At 44.8% G+C, this 15,259-nt stretch overlaps 1 protein-coding gene across 2 annotated transcripts in view; it reads right to left on the reverse strand.

Moving 5' to 3' along the window:
* LOC144762635 (ribonuclease H1-like) overlaps positions 1-14,244 on the reverse strand; it is a 575,280-nt gene extending 561,036 nt beyond the window's left edge. Inside the window, exons 1-2 of one of the 2 annotated variants that reach the window (XM_078647869.1) lie at positions 14,104-14,244; positions 12,139-12,219 (exon numbers count right to left, since the gene is read on the reverse strand). In XM_078647869.1, the coding sequence (XP_078503995.1) occupies positions 12,139-12,191 (53 nt within the window). In that variant the 5' untranslated portion in view covers positions 12,192-12,219; positions 14,104-14,244. Of the gene's footprint in view, positions 1-12,138; positions 12,220-13,073; positions 13,095-14,103 lie in introns of those variants that run through there. The other variant, XM_078647870.1, reaches the window with a different exon arrangement.
* Between the last annotated feature and the right edge of the window lie 1,015 nt (positions 14,245-15,259).

Raw genomic sequence — 15,259 nt, forward strand, 5'->3', positions numbered from 1 at the left:
TCACCAAAGAACTGGCACGCCTAATGTCTGGAAACAACTCAAGACAGCGAGAGCCCAGTTGGTGGGCCTGGACAAAGATAGGACCGAGTTTGCTGCTTTGCGGCTTAGGTATGCCTTTTATGTGAAGGGAGATAGAAGGGGGAAGCTTTCAGCTAACAGACTACGTGCACAACTACAGTTATCTCATATCCCCAATGTGACAGACCAGCTCGGACTGGAGCAGACTACTTTTCAAGGCATAGCTGAAACTTTCAGGTAGTTCTATGCATCCCTATACGGAGCCCAGATACTACACGAAGACAGCCCAGCTTAATATTTACAGGGGACGACCACTGCAAAGTTGGTGCAGAGTCAAGTAGAGGACCTCGTAGCCCCTATGAGGCTGGATGACGTAATGTCCGCTATATCCAAATTAAAACTGCAAAAATCACCAGGTCCCGATGTATTCTACCCTTTTTACAAAACCTTCTGCACACTCTTGACCCCGAGGCTGGTGAGGGCGTACAACTCGATTGGTGCGGATAACACCCTCCCGCCAGTGTTGGAGGCACTGGTTACGGTGATTCCTAAAAGCAGGTAAGGACAAATGACAGTGTGCATCCTTTCGTCCCATTTCTCTTCTGAAAGTTAACTTAAATCTTTACTGGGATCCTGCACAGAGACTCCCCCCTCATCTGCCTGGTCTGATAGACCCAGACCAGTCGGGGTTTGTCCCAGGGCGTCAGGGCTTCGACAACACGAAGGGCCTCTTGCACTTGTGGACAAATCCAACCGTTTCCCTGACGAGGGCATGATATTCTCTGTTGACGCTGAGAAAGCGTTCAACAGGGTACATTGGAAACATCTCAGGGACACCCTAGCTCACTCGGCCTTCCTAAGGGTTTTATTGATGGTTGCTTAGTAGCTGTACCAATCCTCTTGCCCCTGCTTGAATAGGCTTACCTCAAACACTTTCCCCATCCAACAAGGAACGAGACAGGAGTGCCCATTATCACCACTTTTGTTCGCTTTGTATATGGAGCCAATGGCTCAGCTGGTTCGACACAACCCCTTAATCTCAGGGGTGCATTCGGGGGCAAAGAGCACAAAATCAATCTCCAAGCTGACATCTGGTGGCCAACCAAGAGAAGCCTAGGGAGTCCCTCCCAGCACTACTGGCCGAACTTTTAATTTTCGCACAAGCGTCAGGATCAATGTGCATTAAGTCACAGGCTCTCAATCTTCCTCTCAGCCCAGATACCCTGGGAGCACTTCAGCGATCTTACCTTATACATTGGGCACAAGAGGCAATTCCCTATCTGGGCTTGCACCTCATGGCCAGTATTCAAGAAACCAACTCGCGGAATTACACAGTGCTGTTACGACACGTGAGAGATGCCTTCGTAAGTGGAGGCCTCACTCGCTGTCGTGGCTGGGCCGGATAATGACCACAAAAATGACCATTCTTCCTAAAATAATCTATTTATTCCAGACACTCGTGCTGGTCCCCCTTCGGGTGCTCTACTCTCACATGGACTTAGAGCGCTTTATACGGCATGACCAGAAGCTGCGGCTGCGTAGGGAGTTAAGCTATAGGGACCCTGCTGAGAGGAGGGCTGGGAGTCCCCATCTTGCAGGCTTACTGGTGGGCAGTTCAGATGAGGCCACTTGTTGAGTGGTCTCGTCCGGAATCTGAGAAACGCTGGCTGTTCATGGATAGGTCCCTTGCCAGACAGCCCCTATGGGGGGTCCATTCCTTCCGAAAACTTCCAGACCTCAGACTCTATACTTCTCTTAGGTGACTCACCCCACTATCCTAGCTTGGAATAGGGTAGCTGGCCTCCAGGGATTCATGATCTTCCAATCAATCACACCCATTGCGAACAACCCAGATTTTGGGCCAGGGCTGGACATGTTGGTAGTTCACACATTGGACTAAAGAAGGCCATCGCTCCATTGGACACCTCTTCGACACGACAGGCCACTGACATTTGCTGACTTCCGTAGGGATCACGATCTACCAGAGACGGAGCGCTACCACTACTTACAGACCCGGCACTGGGTGATGCACCAGGGGTGCAGGAAGGTGCAGAAAGAAGACTTACGTTTTTTGAAAAATGGCTACTCACAAGGCACAAATATGCTCCTTACCTCGGATTTGTATAACTTCATCAAGAGCGTCCCCGGTACTGGGAAATCTCCTGGCCAGTTGCACTGGGAAGCAGAACTAGGCAGGTCATAGACACAGAAAAAGGTCGGACATACTACAGAGCTCTGCCAAAAGCATAAAACATGGCAAGTATTGAAAGGGCAACAAAATGTGCCACCTATTGGTACTTAACACCGCCCTAAACTCCTTAAGGGCAATCCTTCACGAAGCCCTCAATGTTGGGAGGGCATGTGGTTCCCTGGGTACTCTCACTCAGGAAGCAGATAATGGACTACATGGATTCTCATTTTGATACCCAAATTCCCCGTTTCCATGGTTATATTCTTTTGGTTTTCCCTAATCCGATCACCTTTCCACTCAAGGTGCGCAGAGGCAGATAAATGACATTAGCACTGGGGGCAGCTCTACAAATTATCCTCTTATTGGGGCACCACAACAATCCCAACTCAGGGCTGGCCACACAGACTCTGGGGGTATACTTGGGATTAAGAAAATTTCACTATCAGTCATGAATTTAGGTGCCTCCTTTCACGACGTGTGGGAGCCGTTCCTAAAACGGTTGATCTTAGAATTTACAGAATTTACCTGCCACAAATACTGGAGACCACTACGATTGGCGGATCCACCCCTCGAGGCAAAGGGGGACTAGCTTGCACAATACTAAGTCTATCCCGCTAGAGAGGAGTGATCACTGAAGAGGCTGGTAGAATATTGAACTGGTTTAAGTCTTAGACAGGCGGAGAGGGATGGGGTGGGAGGGAGGTTACTTTCTTGTTCTTCGCTTTTATTCCTAATTAATTGCAGCCCATCTGGTGGGCTATATAATATATGTACAGCACAATTGTTCTGGTTTGTCATTTCTTTGATTTGAAATCAATAGAAGAAATCTAAACATAAAAACAAGATGTGGCGAAAAAAGTGACTTGGGCACTGGTCGAAATTTTGGGTTGAACTGATACACATCCATGTTGTCAAGCTAGCTTAGACTAGCTGGTGGTTGTTTTAGGCAAACTGGTAGAATTTAGTTCCAGTAGTAATGGAGCATGGACTTGTAGAAAAGAGACTTGATCGGAAGCAATCCTCTCATTTAACTCCCCAACATGTTATTAAGCATTGTGTAAAACTAATACACACCCCATAAAAAGAGGGTGAGTGAAGCTTGCGTATGTTTGCTAACATGAATAACTAGAGTGGCATTTTTTAATTATTGCAAACGAGAAATCTTTATTGCGCATGCGTCAACTACATCTACGCAGTATGACGAGCTGTCGCTTGGAGGGAAATTCTTGCGCATGAGCAGAAGGTACTAATATGGCTTCTTGAAAATTCACGTGCTTTGCATCTGCTTACTTGAAACAAAAATGGAGCTATTTTACTAATGCGGGGAAAGTATTAACCCCTTCCGTGCGGCCGCGATTCCCCCCCGTGTGCGGCCGCCGAACGAACAGGGCGGGGCCGTGAGGAACCCCAGCCGTCATCAGCACACGAGCACCGTGGAGCGTGACGGCTGGGGGTCGTCACCAGCATGGAAGGGGTTAATGAGTAAAGGGAATTAAGAGTAGAGATGGGTGGTAAACAGTGAAACCATTTATTCTTCAAAACAACATCTGTCTTTCTGACTTCATTACTAGTGAGCATTTGGGCCTCTTGGGTACGTCTGAGTGAACCGTGTCACATGACTTTTTGAGCATGGCAAGTGGAAGTCAGCCCGGAAGAATGAAGTGTGGTTCAAGAAGAATGCAAAGCCACAGCCTGCCTGAAGCCGGAGAACCACCAATACAAGACCTGAATGAATAAGACCACCTATTAAAGTTAAACATTTGTATCGGATGTAATGTGAATGCGTGTGGGAAAATAAAGTATGAATACAAATTAAGGGGATGGGTTTATTAACAAAGGGCTAACTGAAAAGAGTGACATGCAAGTATGGTGTGATCTCCCCCCCCCCCCCCTTGCCTGACCAATCAGAGTTAGTATTTTACGATATTGAAACATAAATGGGTGGTACAGGATGAAGGAAAAGGTATCATTGAGGTCGTTTTTAGTTAGAGAGACATTGGTGCTGAATGCTTCAGAGCTCGCGATGCTGTCGGAGTAGGGAGCGATGCTGCTAAAGAACAATGCAGAGCTGAATATCCTAAATTATTAGGAGTAGAAAGATCGCTGAAGAATCTCAAGGAGGAAGAGCGTGTCAGAGAGGGGTGCGGTGTGACCGTCAGAGCTAGAGAGGTCATCTATCCTAAAGTCTTTGTCTCCTGAACTACCCAGGGTACCCCTACAAGACCTTTGGCCGGGGGATGGTGTTCACATCATCCTAGGTAACTATCAATTTCGCGAGTATGCAGAGGTTTTCTCTCGGTCCTCTCCTTTCGGAGCACAAGTCATTGCAAGTTTGAAGTAGGTGTTGATAATTTGATTAATTGAATTTTATCGCCTATGAGTGATGGTGAATGTACTGTACTTTGAAGTGGTTCACATTCAAATAATTGAGATAAAGATTCAAAACTCTCGAGTTTGTGATTTAATCTAAAGTATAAAGGTTAGAATGTAGTTAATTTTCACCATCAACTAGTTCAACTAATGGTCCATCGACCAGAGGAAAGAACTTTTTGATCAGTGAAAGATTGATTATATTTTTACTCCTAACCAATCTTGAATTATGGAAAATTAATAAACTGACTCCAGCGGTTTACTCAAATTGTGTGTGTGTTTATGGGCCCATGTGAATATATGGTATTGGAGTATCAGTTGCTGGTACGGCGCTGGATCAGTAGTGTTACGTTTCGAAGTAAGTGCTGGATATTTGTATCTCTGGGAGAAGCAAAATGTGCTTTAAGTGGTCACGGTCTGCAGTGGAGAAGACTTTCATGGAGAGCTGGGTGTCAAAGGCTTATCAAGTATGTTTTTTTCTTCAACCAGTGAGTAGTTCCATAGGACCCATGCAGAGCACAAGGTGGATCCTTGAGACTTCTAAGGTGATGAGCAGCTTCTTGGATTTTAAGGAACCCATGTGAATTAACTGGTTTTAGTTGGAAAGGTAGGTGAACATTGCCAGTAAAGCATGCTTGATGTTATGTGCTGTAGGATCGATCTGTATTGTTTTTCACTGGAGAAGTTATCTGAATTACTTAAGAACCCTTGCATAGATTCAAGTAAAAGTAGCCAGACACCCCAAAAAGTGTGAGAGATCTACAGTTTTAAAGGTTACTGGTAAAGCTAGCATAATCTGTATTAAAAGGTCAAGCTTAACATCAAACAGAAATTCTATCAGGCTACTTTGAATAGCACCCCCGCTCCTATTCCTTTAAATGGTTTAACCATTTTTAAGTCTCGCCTGGCGCTGCTGCTCACTCTGCGAGGGCCTTTTGGAATCAATAGTTACGGAAGGGGACTTGGAGCCCCGGCCCTCTTTTCCATTGGCTGCGTCATAGTTTATGTTAAACGATAGCGCATGATTGGCAATCTGTGTTTCGGATTACCACCTTGTCCAATTTTAGGATGGCCCTTTTCGACATGCAGACTCCATCTTTGTTCCCGTGACGTAGGAGGGTGTGCTGGTTTAGTTACGAATATTTTCGTGCAGCTGTTAGGAACATTAGCATTGTGTAGGGATTGGCACGAAAGGTACAAAGGTGACAACTTGACAGTCATGGATGGCATTGTTGTACATAGCATGTCTTCAGTGTGCTCGTCAACTGCATTGATGTTGGCGCAGATGAAACGATTTAAAACTGATTTTGGAGGTGTTTTAGAAGCTGCAATACTTCTGAAATCACAGTTCAACGGGGACTTTAATTTGGTTGTGTTTTCCAAACGGATCAAATGCTAAAGCTCGCCTTTTAAATGGTGTAAGAAAGTGGCTATGTATATAATGCACCAAAGTAAGATACAGTGTGCACAGAGTCCACAGTCCCCAGAGGTATGGCAGAGGATAAAGTTAGATATAACCATACTCTGTAAAGTGGCAGCTTGGTCGAGCAGTAAGGCAGTATCAGAGGACAGTGTAAAGCATTTTTTGTACACACTCAGTCAGCAAATGGTCCGACACACAAGAACTGAACTCTAGGCCAATTGTTTCGTATATAAAAATATATAGTTAATTTTAGAACCACAAGTAGGTATCACAAATACTTTCTCAGAATGAGATTTTGCAATTGAATACTTTCAAATAATAGACTTTTAAATGCAATCGATATAGTTGTTGCAATATGCAACACAAGTTTAAACACAATATAACATTGACCTCAATGGGAAGTTTTAACCCGTTGGCTGCTGCCGTCAGCCAACGGTCGTCGCGAGCACTACCTTGATAGTGCTGCACATGTCTGTTGGCCGACGCTGCCTCACCTGTTTTTCAAACGTTCAGCACTGGAGCTAAACGTTCGACGCAGCCAACAGGTTAAGGAAATGCAATAAAATCACTTTACTAATGTTTTTCTTACTCAGGGCTGGATCCTGGATTCAGCCCTGGTGTATTTCCTATACACAGTTGAAAAATCGTTTTTTGTAACACAGGCGATTTTTAAGGAATATTTGTAGGTTTTGAAATTCGACACTTAAAAGAAATTCTGGCAAAATCTAGGCAATGTTATCCTACGGGAGGAAGTCAGGTTATCGGAAAATCACAGTTGTAATTACTTTTGAGGGTCAGTGCTGGGAACAAAGATCCAGCACTAGGGTCTCTTCTGATAGAAGGTGAGTTATTTAGTTTATCGGACGATTTTTAAGGAATATTTCAAAGTGGCAAAACTCGACACGTAGAAATTCTGAATGAAACCCAGCCAATTTTACCCTATGGAGAAAATCAAGTTATCGGTCTTTGGGTAAGTACTCGGCTGGCAGAGTTAAGGTTCTGGGAGTAGACTCAGGGGTCTCTCAGGATCAGGTAAGTACAGTTACACCCTCAGCAGCACAGGGGCAGCTGGGTGCAGAGTGAGTAGGCCCAATGGTATCCTATAGAGGCTAGGGGGCCTTTGGTTGTTGGCTGCTAGCAGGCAGGCCAGGAGGCTTTGGGAGCTGGGCTCCTCGTCACTTACACAGGGCAAATGGGGAAGTAAGATAGGACAGATGCTGCACTTCCAGTGGCACTCGGGCACCTGGGTGCAGGGTGCTTTTGGGCCATCTGTCGCCCAATGTATTTCAATGGGAAAGCTGGAAGTTGAATAAAGGATGCAGGCTTGGGGACAGAGATTCTTCAGGTGCGACCACTACTTCAAGAGGTAAGTTGGGAAGCTGTAGATTCGGTAGCCAACCAGGAGTTGGGCACAGGGGGCCGTGGGGCCAGGAAATCTTACCCTCAGCTGGTCATGGTTGGAGGGGTCCCTTGTTGTGAGACTGTAGGAGTCATCAGGAGCGTCAAGGAGGGTCCTTGGGTGCTGGATTCAGGGTCACAACCGCGGGTGGAGGGCGGGGGAGGGGGGTGACCTCCTCGTGGTCTTTGTCCAATCAGGCACAGGCTGGGCTTAGGGGGGTGCAGAGTGTGCTGGATTCACGGATCCTGGCTGGCACCAGGGGTTGTTTCTTTTTGAGCAGAACCACTGCTCGTGGGAGTGAGTCCCAGTCTTTAGATGAGCAAGGCAGTCAGGTCCTCTGGGGTTTTCGAGGTTGCCGACCACTGGAGACGCCGGGATTTTAGCAGGAGCAGGTTCAAGGATCGACAGGCCTGTAGGGCTGGGGCCAAGTCAGTTGGTGTTGTCCTCTTGTTAGCAGGCAGGTGTTCTTTCTTCTTCTTCCAAAATCGGGATCTGGGGAAAGAAGGTTCAGGGTGCCCCTAAATACTACTTTTAGGGGTGTTACAGGTACGGGAAGGTCAGGGACCAATGGGTCCCTTCCCTGGGGTGAGTACACCCCTATCTTGCCACTCTCCTGTGGGAGGGGGGCAGGAGCTAGTCTCTGATGGGGCAGGGCTCCCCATCCTCAAGATGGCGAGAGCCCGGAGTTGCGCTTCACCTCTCCTCCCCCACCTGAGGGGTGGAGTTGGCAGAAGCTGGCACACCCCCTTTCCTCACTTAGGTTTTACCGCCTATCTTCCCGCCAGAGTGGGGGTCAGAACCGGTGGGGGCCAGTTGCTGAGTACAGCAAGTGGCCTGGAGAAGCTCACAAAGGCGGCATGCCTTTGAAGCTTCCCCCTACCCATCCTGGGGGAGGAGGCCTAGCACCTCGCCCAGGATGTGCATTGTTGCAAGCCCAGGAGAGCAGGGGGCTCTCCACTCAGGGGTCCAGCTACAGGTCTGTTGTGTGGCAGCCTAGGCAGCTTCTCAGTCAGAACACAGGTTGTAGGTTAGTTTCAGGGGGCAACTCCAAGTTGCCCTCTGTTGTGCATTGTACATTAAATCCCACACTAGCATCAGTGTGGGTTTAATGTGCTGAGAAGTCTGATACCAAACTTCTCAGTCTTCAGTGTAGCCATCATGGTGTTGTGGAGCTCTTGATGACGACCTCCCAGCACCATATACTCTTAATGGTATTACTGCACTTACAGTGCCCAGGAATGGCCCTGGGTACTGGAGGGGCACAGGGCTCATGCACCTGTGCCCACACCACTGTCATAGTGCACCCAGCTAGAGGGGTGACTGAAGTATGCCAGGGCAGTGGGTTTGTGGGCATGGCATACAGGGATGTGTGCCATGTCATCTCTCTGTTCCGTTCCGCACCAAGACACTCAACCTGCAAAGGAAGTCTGTGTGTGTCAGGGTACAGGCCCTCTAAGGGTGGCACAATAAGTGCTGCAGTCCTTAGGGGCCTTCTCTGGTCACAGTGCCCTGGGTACCATTTACCAGGGGCTGACATGTGGCCAGAAATGCCAATTGGATTTTAGCTTCAATGCAGATTTTAGGGAAGGAACACAGGCCCTGGGTACCTGATTGGCAGGAACCCAGGGCACACTCAGTCAAAGTACATCAGCAATTCAGCAAAAAGTGGGGGCATATCATGCGAGAAAGATGGCACTCTCTCACAAATAGTTCATCCCAAAAGATAACTAACTACGCGCTTTCAGATAAATGAATGAGTTACACCTGTGGCACAGACCACGGTGGACTGTGGTGGAGCGAGCTTCTGCGCGCCATCTCCTGAACTGCTTGAATTTTCTGTGCGTCCCCACACTCCTCCCCGGCCAGGCAGGTTCTACTTCTTGTCCTCAGAGGGGCCCCTGCACCCTCCACCCCAAGAGAGGGGGAGGCAGCCCGGTATCTGAGCCGGGCTCCGGAGACTAAGGTCTTCTGCTCAGCACCCATGGCCTTTCCTTTCATCCTACCAGGGGACTTCACACCTCAGTCTGGGGCATTGTCCGAGGGAGAGCAGGAACTGACAGCGGCCGAGACAAAGCGCCCGCCATAAAATGCTAAATGCAGCTCTTCCTGCGTCTTTCTTCCTATCTGTCGCCCTCCCGTTCTTTTTTTCTATCTTTCCTTTTCCTTAGTTTGCTTTTCAATCTTTTTCTCGTCCTTTCTTTTACATGCACTTTATCTTTATGTTTTTGTGGTTCTCTTTCCAATATTGTCATCCGTAATGAGACTTGCTTGAATTCAGTTCTCGACAGAACGTTAATACACTAATCATCATGTTTGTCCTATTAATATTGCATGACATCTAAGAGAAGCTTGCATATGTGCTTTTACGAACGATAATCCGCTTGCATTAATATGGCCGCTGCTACGGGGGATTTCTTACTGCGCATGCGTCTGTCACACTCATGTGACATGACGTACTCTCTGCTTTTGGAGGGAATCTTGCTTCTGCACACTAGAACTAAGATGGCTGCTCTATGTCCTCACATGCAAGAAGCTTTGACTGCTGCTTTTGCTAAGCTGTTCGTTCTACTTAACTCGAACGCAAATAGTTAAAAATAAAGTAATGGGAATAAAGTAGAGATAAGTGGTATACAGTGCATTCATTTAGTCTGGTTCTAAAATGGTTTCTTTTCTATTCTTTTATGTAATCTCGCTTCTGAGCCTTAAATGTACCATATACTCCATTTTTAAATCCACTGCACTCCATATTGAAACCTTTGAGCCTGCGCACCAGAGTCTGAAAACCATTGAGTCAAGGCATTGAATGAGTGCCAGGGACAGTCTTGACCAAGATGCGCCTGGGAACTTCAACTCCTGACCCCTGAGAAGGAAGCGGATCTAAAATATGAACGAAAATGTAACCAATATTGGAACATTCATTGCTGGGTGGAATAAAACATACATGGGAAAATCAATTGATGGGCGGGAACGCAATCATTAATATTCATTCTAAAGTTTCATTTTGGTATGGTGTGATGACCTCTCCTCATTCTTTTGTCCAATCAAAATTGGGGATCCTCACACTTGCAACATTGGGGGGGGGGGTGGTACACTGACCTGGAAAATAGTATAACTAGGGTAGGCTTAGCTAGTTAATTTGTCAGACTGCTCCGAATAGCTGACCGGTCACTACTGACCCAACGCACTCAATAGGTGATCGGGAGCAGAGGTGCTGGCGGAGCACTCTGTCAGAAGGTTCGAAACCCAGATAGGGGTTTGAAAGCTGAAGTCCTGGCAAAGCACTTTGTCAGAGAAAATCGATAATCTCTTACCGGGTTTTGGCTGTAAGCTGCAGAGAGGGAGCAACGCAGGCGTTGCAACTTTAACTGCGGGTGCTGGTCTTAGCCCTTGGTGGTCCTGTCCTGATCCAATTTGGCTTTACCTGTCCTGATCTGCACCTGCTTGCCTTTATGGTGCCTGCACTTTCGGGGTTCTGTCCTTTAAACTGACCCGTGGCCAGGGTTAGTTCTTTACACCATTCTAGGTAAATATTCAATGTGGGTATGTCATTGTATTGTTTCCTTCTCTCTTCCCACCCTCTTGTCAAATGCGTTAAGACTGTTTTATAAAAAACTCTGCATATTTTCATTCTAATCGTTCTTTTCCTAATTGAGAATTTTCTATTCAATGCTTGGATTATGACATTTTAAAGATTTCAGATAAAGAATTTAAACCTTTCCCGAGTTGTGGTTATTTTATGAGTGCAAATGTTCTTATTTTACCTATTATTCTAACACCTTTGATCCCTTAGGACTCTAGGTACCGATGACGAAGATTGGCAAGTCAATGGTATAGGTCCTAAATGAAAATTATAAATCACTGATTGGAGTAAGTGCACAGGTTACCCGATTAAAATCTCAAAATATGTTGTTTACGGGCCCAGGTGAGTATGGTAATCTTGAGTCGGGTGACCTGCGCGCTCTATCACCTGCATTTGCAATGCAATAGGTCTCGCATTTAAGCCAGTCTGAACTAATGGCATTGTAAATGACAATGCCTTTTATTTATGTCTTGGCTTTTAAAACATACATAAAATGCACTGTCATATCCAATGCCAATAGCTTAAACTTGTGTAAAGGCGAGACCTATTGCAATGCAAATGCTTGTTAAAGGTTTTCAAGTACACAACTGTGACCCTACGCCCCAAAGGGCTGCTGATACCAACTTTCCGTCATTTACAACTCATCAGGGCCCTTCCTACTTTCCAACCGAGTAATCTGATGGAAGAAAGTTAATACTTCATTGCAAGGTCTCTTCAGTTGCTGCAAGATTTCCATGGCTCTTTATTGTCTGTTTCAACCTTAGATTGAAATAATATCCCCGTTACCTTCCTCCTACATTTATGGTACTTAAACATCACAAGAACTCTGTTCAATATTGTAGTCCTCCTTTTGTAATGCATCGCCAATGTTTGCGGGGCTTCGGTCCCTAGAACACAATAGTAACTTAAGCCACTATTAACAGCAGCAGAGACAAAAAGTTGGGGATGACTGATAGTTACAGTAAAGAGCCTAGCTTTAACGGCTGCACTTAATTGGCTTAAGCAATTTCTTGAAGTAATTTGAGCCAACATGAATTAGTGGCTCAGGAACGAGAATATTTGGTTCATGCTTAAAACTCAAGTGGCAAATATGTGGTGTTGCGAAACAAAAATGAAAGCAGCACCATTACTGGAGACAGATTTAAAACCTAACTCACCAACTATGATAGACACCAGGATTCCTGCCATTTCTCACAGCATAGTACGACATATTTTCTTCAGAGGAAAAAGCAGGTTAACTAGAAAAAAAAATTAAGAGGAAATCAAAAAGTGATTCTCCACGATAAACCTACAAGAAAAGCGTACATGATCAGCATTAATTTAAAGAATAAAAAGGACAACGTCAACATTTTAAATGCATTGTTTGTACTTGTTAATGCGTGAAAGTAATGCTAATGTGAAGTACAGAAAGCATACAACGTTGGGAGTGTTAAAGAGAAAGTATTGATATTTTAAATCTTGGTACGTGATCCCATGGGAAAAAGCAAAACAAAAATTGGCCAATAACCTTAGCCAGTTGATGGTACCCAAAATACCAACGCCAAAACCATTAGGCGAACGAAAAGTAGGCCAACCAACTAAACTCAGGAATTACAAAAAGGTGACTGACCCAAGACACGAAGGAATAGTGGCCGTACTCACCGATCTGGAAGGCTACAATGGCACACCTTAAACTACAAGACCCCCCCAAAATAGCAGGATATCCTAGACTGTAAACTTTACATTTAACTAAGTTCTGACTGGGGGACACGTTTTTCGGTCAAAAGACCCAAGTAGTGATAAAATCCGGAGATAAGCGGGCAAGTTATGCTGCATGACTGGGACAGGGCGGTATATAACCGAAGCAATAAACTATGGTAAATGGCCTTGGCCTATCATTTCATTCAACATATATTTTTTGAGGAAGAAAAATTAGCACGACCGAGATTGCAGGACGAATCTCTCCGCCTAGTCCTTCATCTATTTACTTAACACAATGTGGTCAAGATTTCGATCGAATAGTTGCAAAAGTTACATTAATTGACCTGCAGCAGACTAACAAAGAACAAGACGAGCAACGTTGAGGTAGGTAGGAACATAATAGATAGCTTACGTCTGTTCTTTTAACTGCAAGCGGGCGGGGGGAGAGGGCTCTACGACAGAGCCACTAAAACTACCCAACGCACCTGCAACGTGCGCTTCTAACGCGTATTCAAAATGGCAGCTCCAAAATATCCAGTTCTGCAAGACTACAACAAACACGTGCCGGGTGAAGATACCGTTAGGAATTAAGTGTATCTGCAACCGTACCTATTCATGAACGATAGAATACATTTCACCGAAAATAATAGTATTCCAAATTATCTTTCGTCCAAAATGTTCTCCACTCAAATGCAAATCAGCGAAGAACTACGACCCCCAGCAAAATCGCCCCTTTACCGTTGACAAGCCAAGATTACCTATTCTGCTGCAATTGCTACTGCAGTCCATATTCACGTGCAATTTGCTTAAAAAAAATCATCCTTAATTCTTAGGAGGCAGCATGCACATATGCTCCTTTGATTTGGCTTTTCACAAGTAATATTGCAAACCGTTGCCTGTAAAACGATATATTTAAATAAAAATATAATTTCTTTATTTTTTTTTACCACAAAAGCTAGGCACGGACAGTGACATCGATAACACGGAGCCACTTAACTACCCATTATTTGGGCACTACCATTCTACAAAACGCCAAGGGCGGCATTCTAGTTCACAAAAATATATTCATCGCTAGCAGAAACGCCTCAACTACAAATCCCAATAAAGGTCTATAAGTGCAACTACATAACTGAAACAGATAATCACCAAACAGGTTAACACAACTACTAGAAAAGAAGGGAAGGGGGGAGTCGTTCTACGAACCCCCTGTTTTTAAAAAAAAAATTATTTTTTCAGCATGTTATATTTGCCGTTTACATTTTTTTTACACTCGTAAAAGCAATGGAATTATATCGCATAACAAGCCACCTGTACCCGTTGTCCGCGCACTGAAATACCGCAATCTTTTCATTTAAAAAACAAACGGGCGTTTAACATTCGGTACTAAAACGACTTTAACAGTTAAATACTCTATTCCCTCCGAACTAGGAGTGTTAACCAACCCCAAGTACGCCGGTGTGATACTACTCCAACTCTCCGTCCTGCAACCTCAGAGTCAACATTATCATAACTAACTAAAAGGGCGTGGACAAACAAGTTGTCCCTCCTTCCGTCTCAAGGAATGCGAATCCCGCCAGCCCCGCCCTGTGCCTGTGAACGTGCCAATGAAACGAAACTTGGCTCGTGTTGGTAGCGTACGTCCTCGCACTTTTCGTGATGTACGTGCATTCTTTTTTTTTATATTCAAGTAATTTTTATTGAAATTAAAAATATATGCAAAGAAGTACACACAAGACATAGCAGATACATGAAAGAGAGAATACACGAAGAAGTGAATAAAGAAAAATATATAATACAAAACAATATAATACAGTATAATACAAAGTAATACAAAATAAAATAAAGGGGTCCGACTCAGTAAAAGACATACAAATTGATTGATATACAAATTTCCATGCGCAAGCACCTATTGGTAGCACTCAGTTTCAACATTTGAAACGGCCATTGTGGGTATGGCAGTGTATGGACCCATGTGTTGCCAATTATTTAGGCCCAGATCTCTGTACTGGGGTGAATGTATGACATTGTTCTGCATTCTGTCCATCAGTTGTTGTTTTTGCATATCTAAGAAGAGGCCATGCCCCACCATATCAATGCATATTATTTTCTATATACATTATCTATTCACTATGGTCTTTATGTGATTGCCTCTAGTTATGCTACATTAAGGTAGCACATTATGTCCATGTTCAATAGTAAATAATGCCCTTGGGCATGGTGTAAAGGGCATTTGTTCTACCACAGTTACCCAAACCTTTCTTGGAGAGAAAGCAACAACATTTTGATTATGTTTATTAAAAATTCAAAACCTGTAGCAAACAGTTTGGGATACATTAAGATAAATGACCTACTGCTAGTTTAGACAGTTGAACAGATATTCCTGGCTCACCGAGGCCTCGAAACATCATACAAATGTTACTAAACATACAGGTCTAGAAACTTGGATAATCTACTCGACCTAACTGAACTGTACATGACCCATAAACTGGTCTTATTATGTCATCAGAGCCAAATACTTTATTTTGCAGAGCCACATTTTTCTTCATTATCGCATATCAGACCACCTTCCAATATGTGAGTTCAGCATTCCAGCTGTAC

Source organism: Lissotriton helveticus, chromosome 6 (assembly GCF_964261635.1).
Source record: "Lissotriton helveticus chromosome 6, aLisHel1.1, whole genome shotgun sequence".
Lineage (NCBI taxonomy): Eukaryota > Metazoa > Chordata > Amphibia > Caudata > Salamandridae > Lissotriton > Lissotriton helveticus.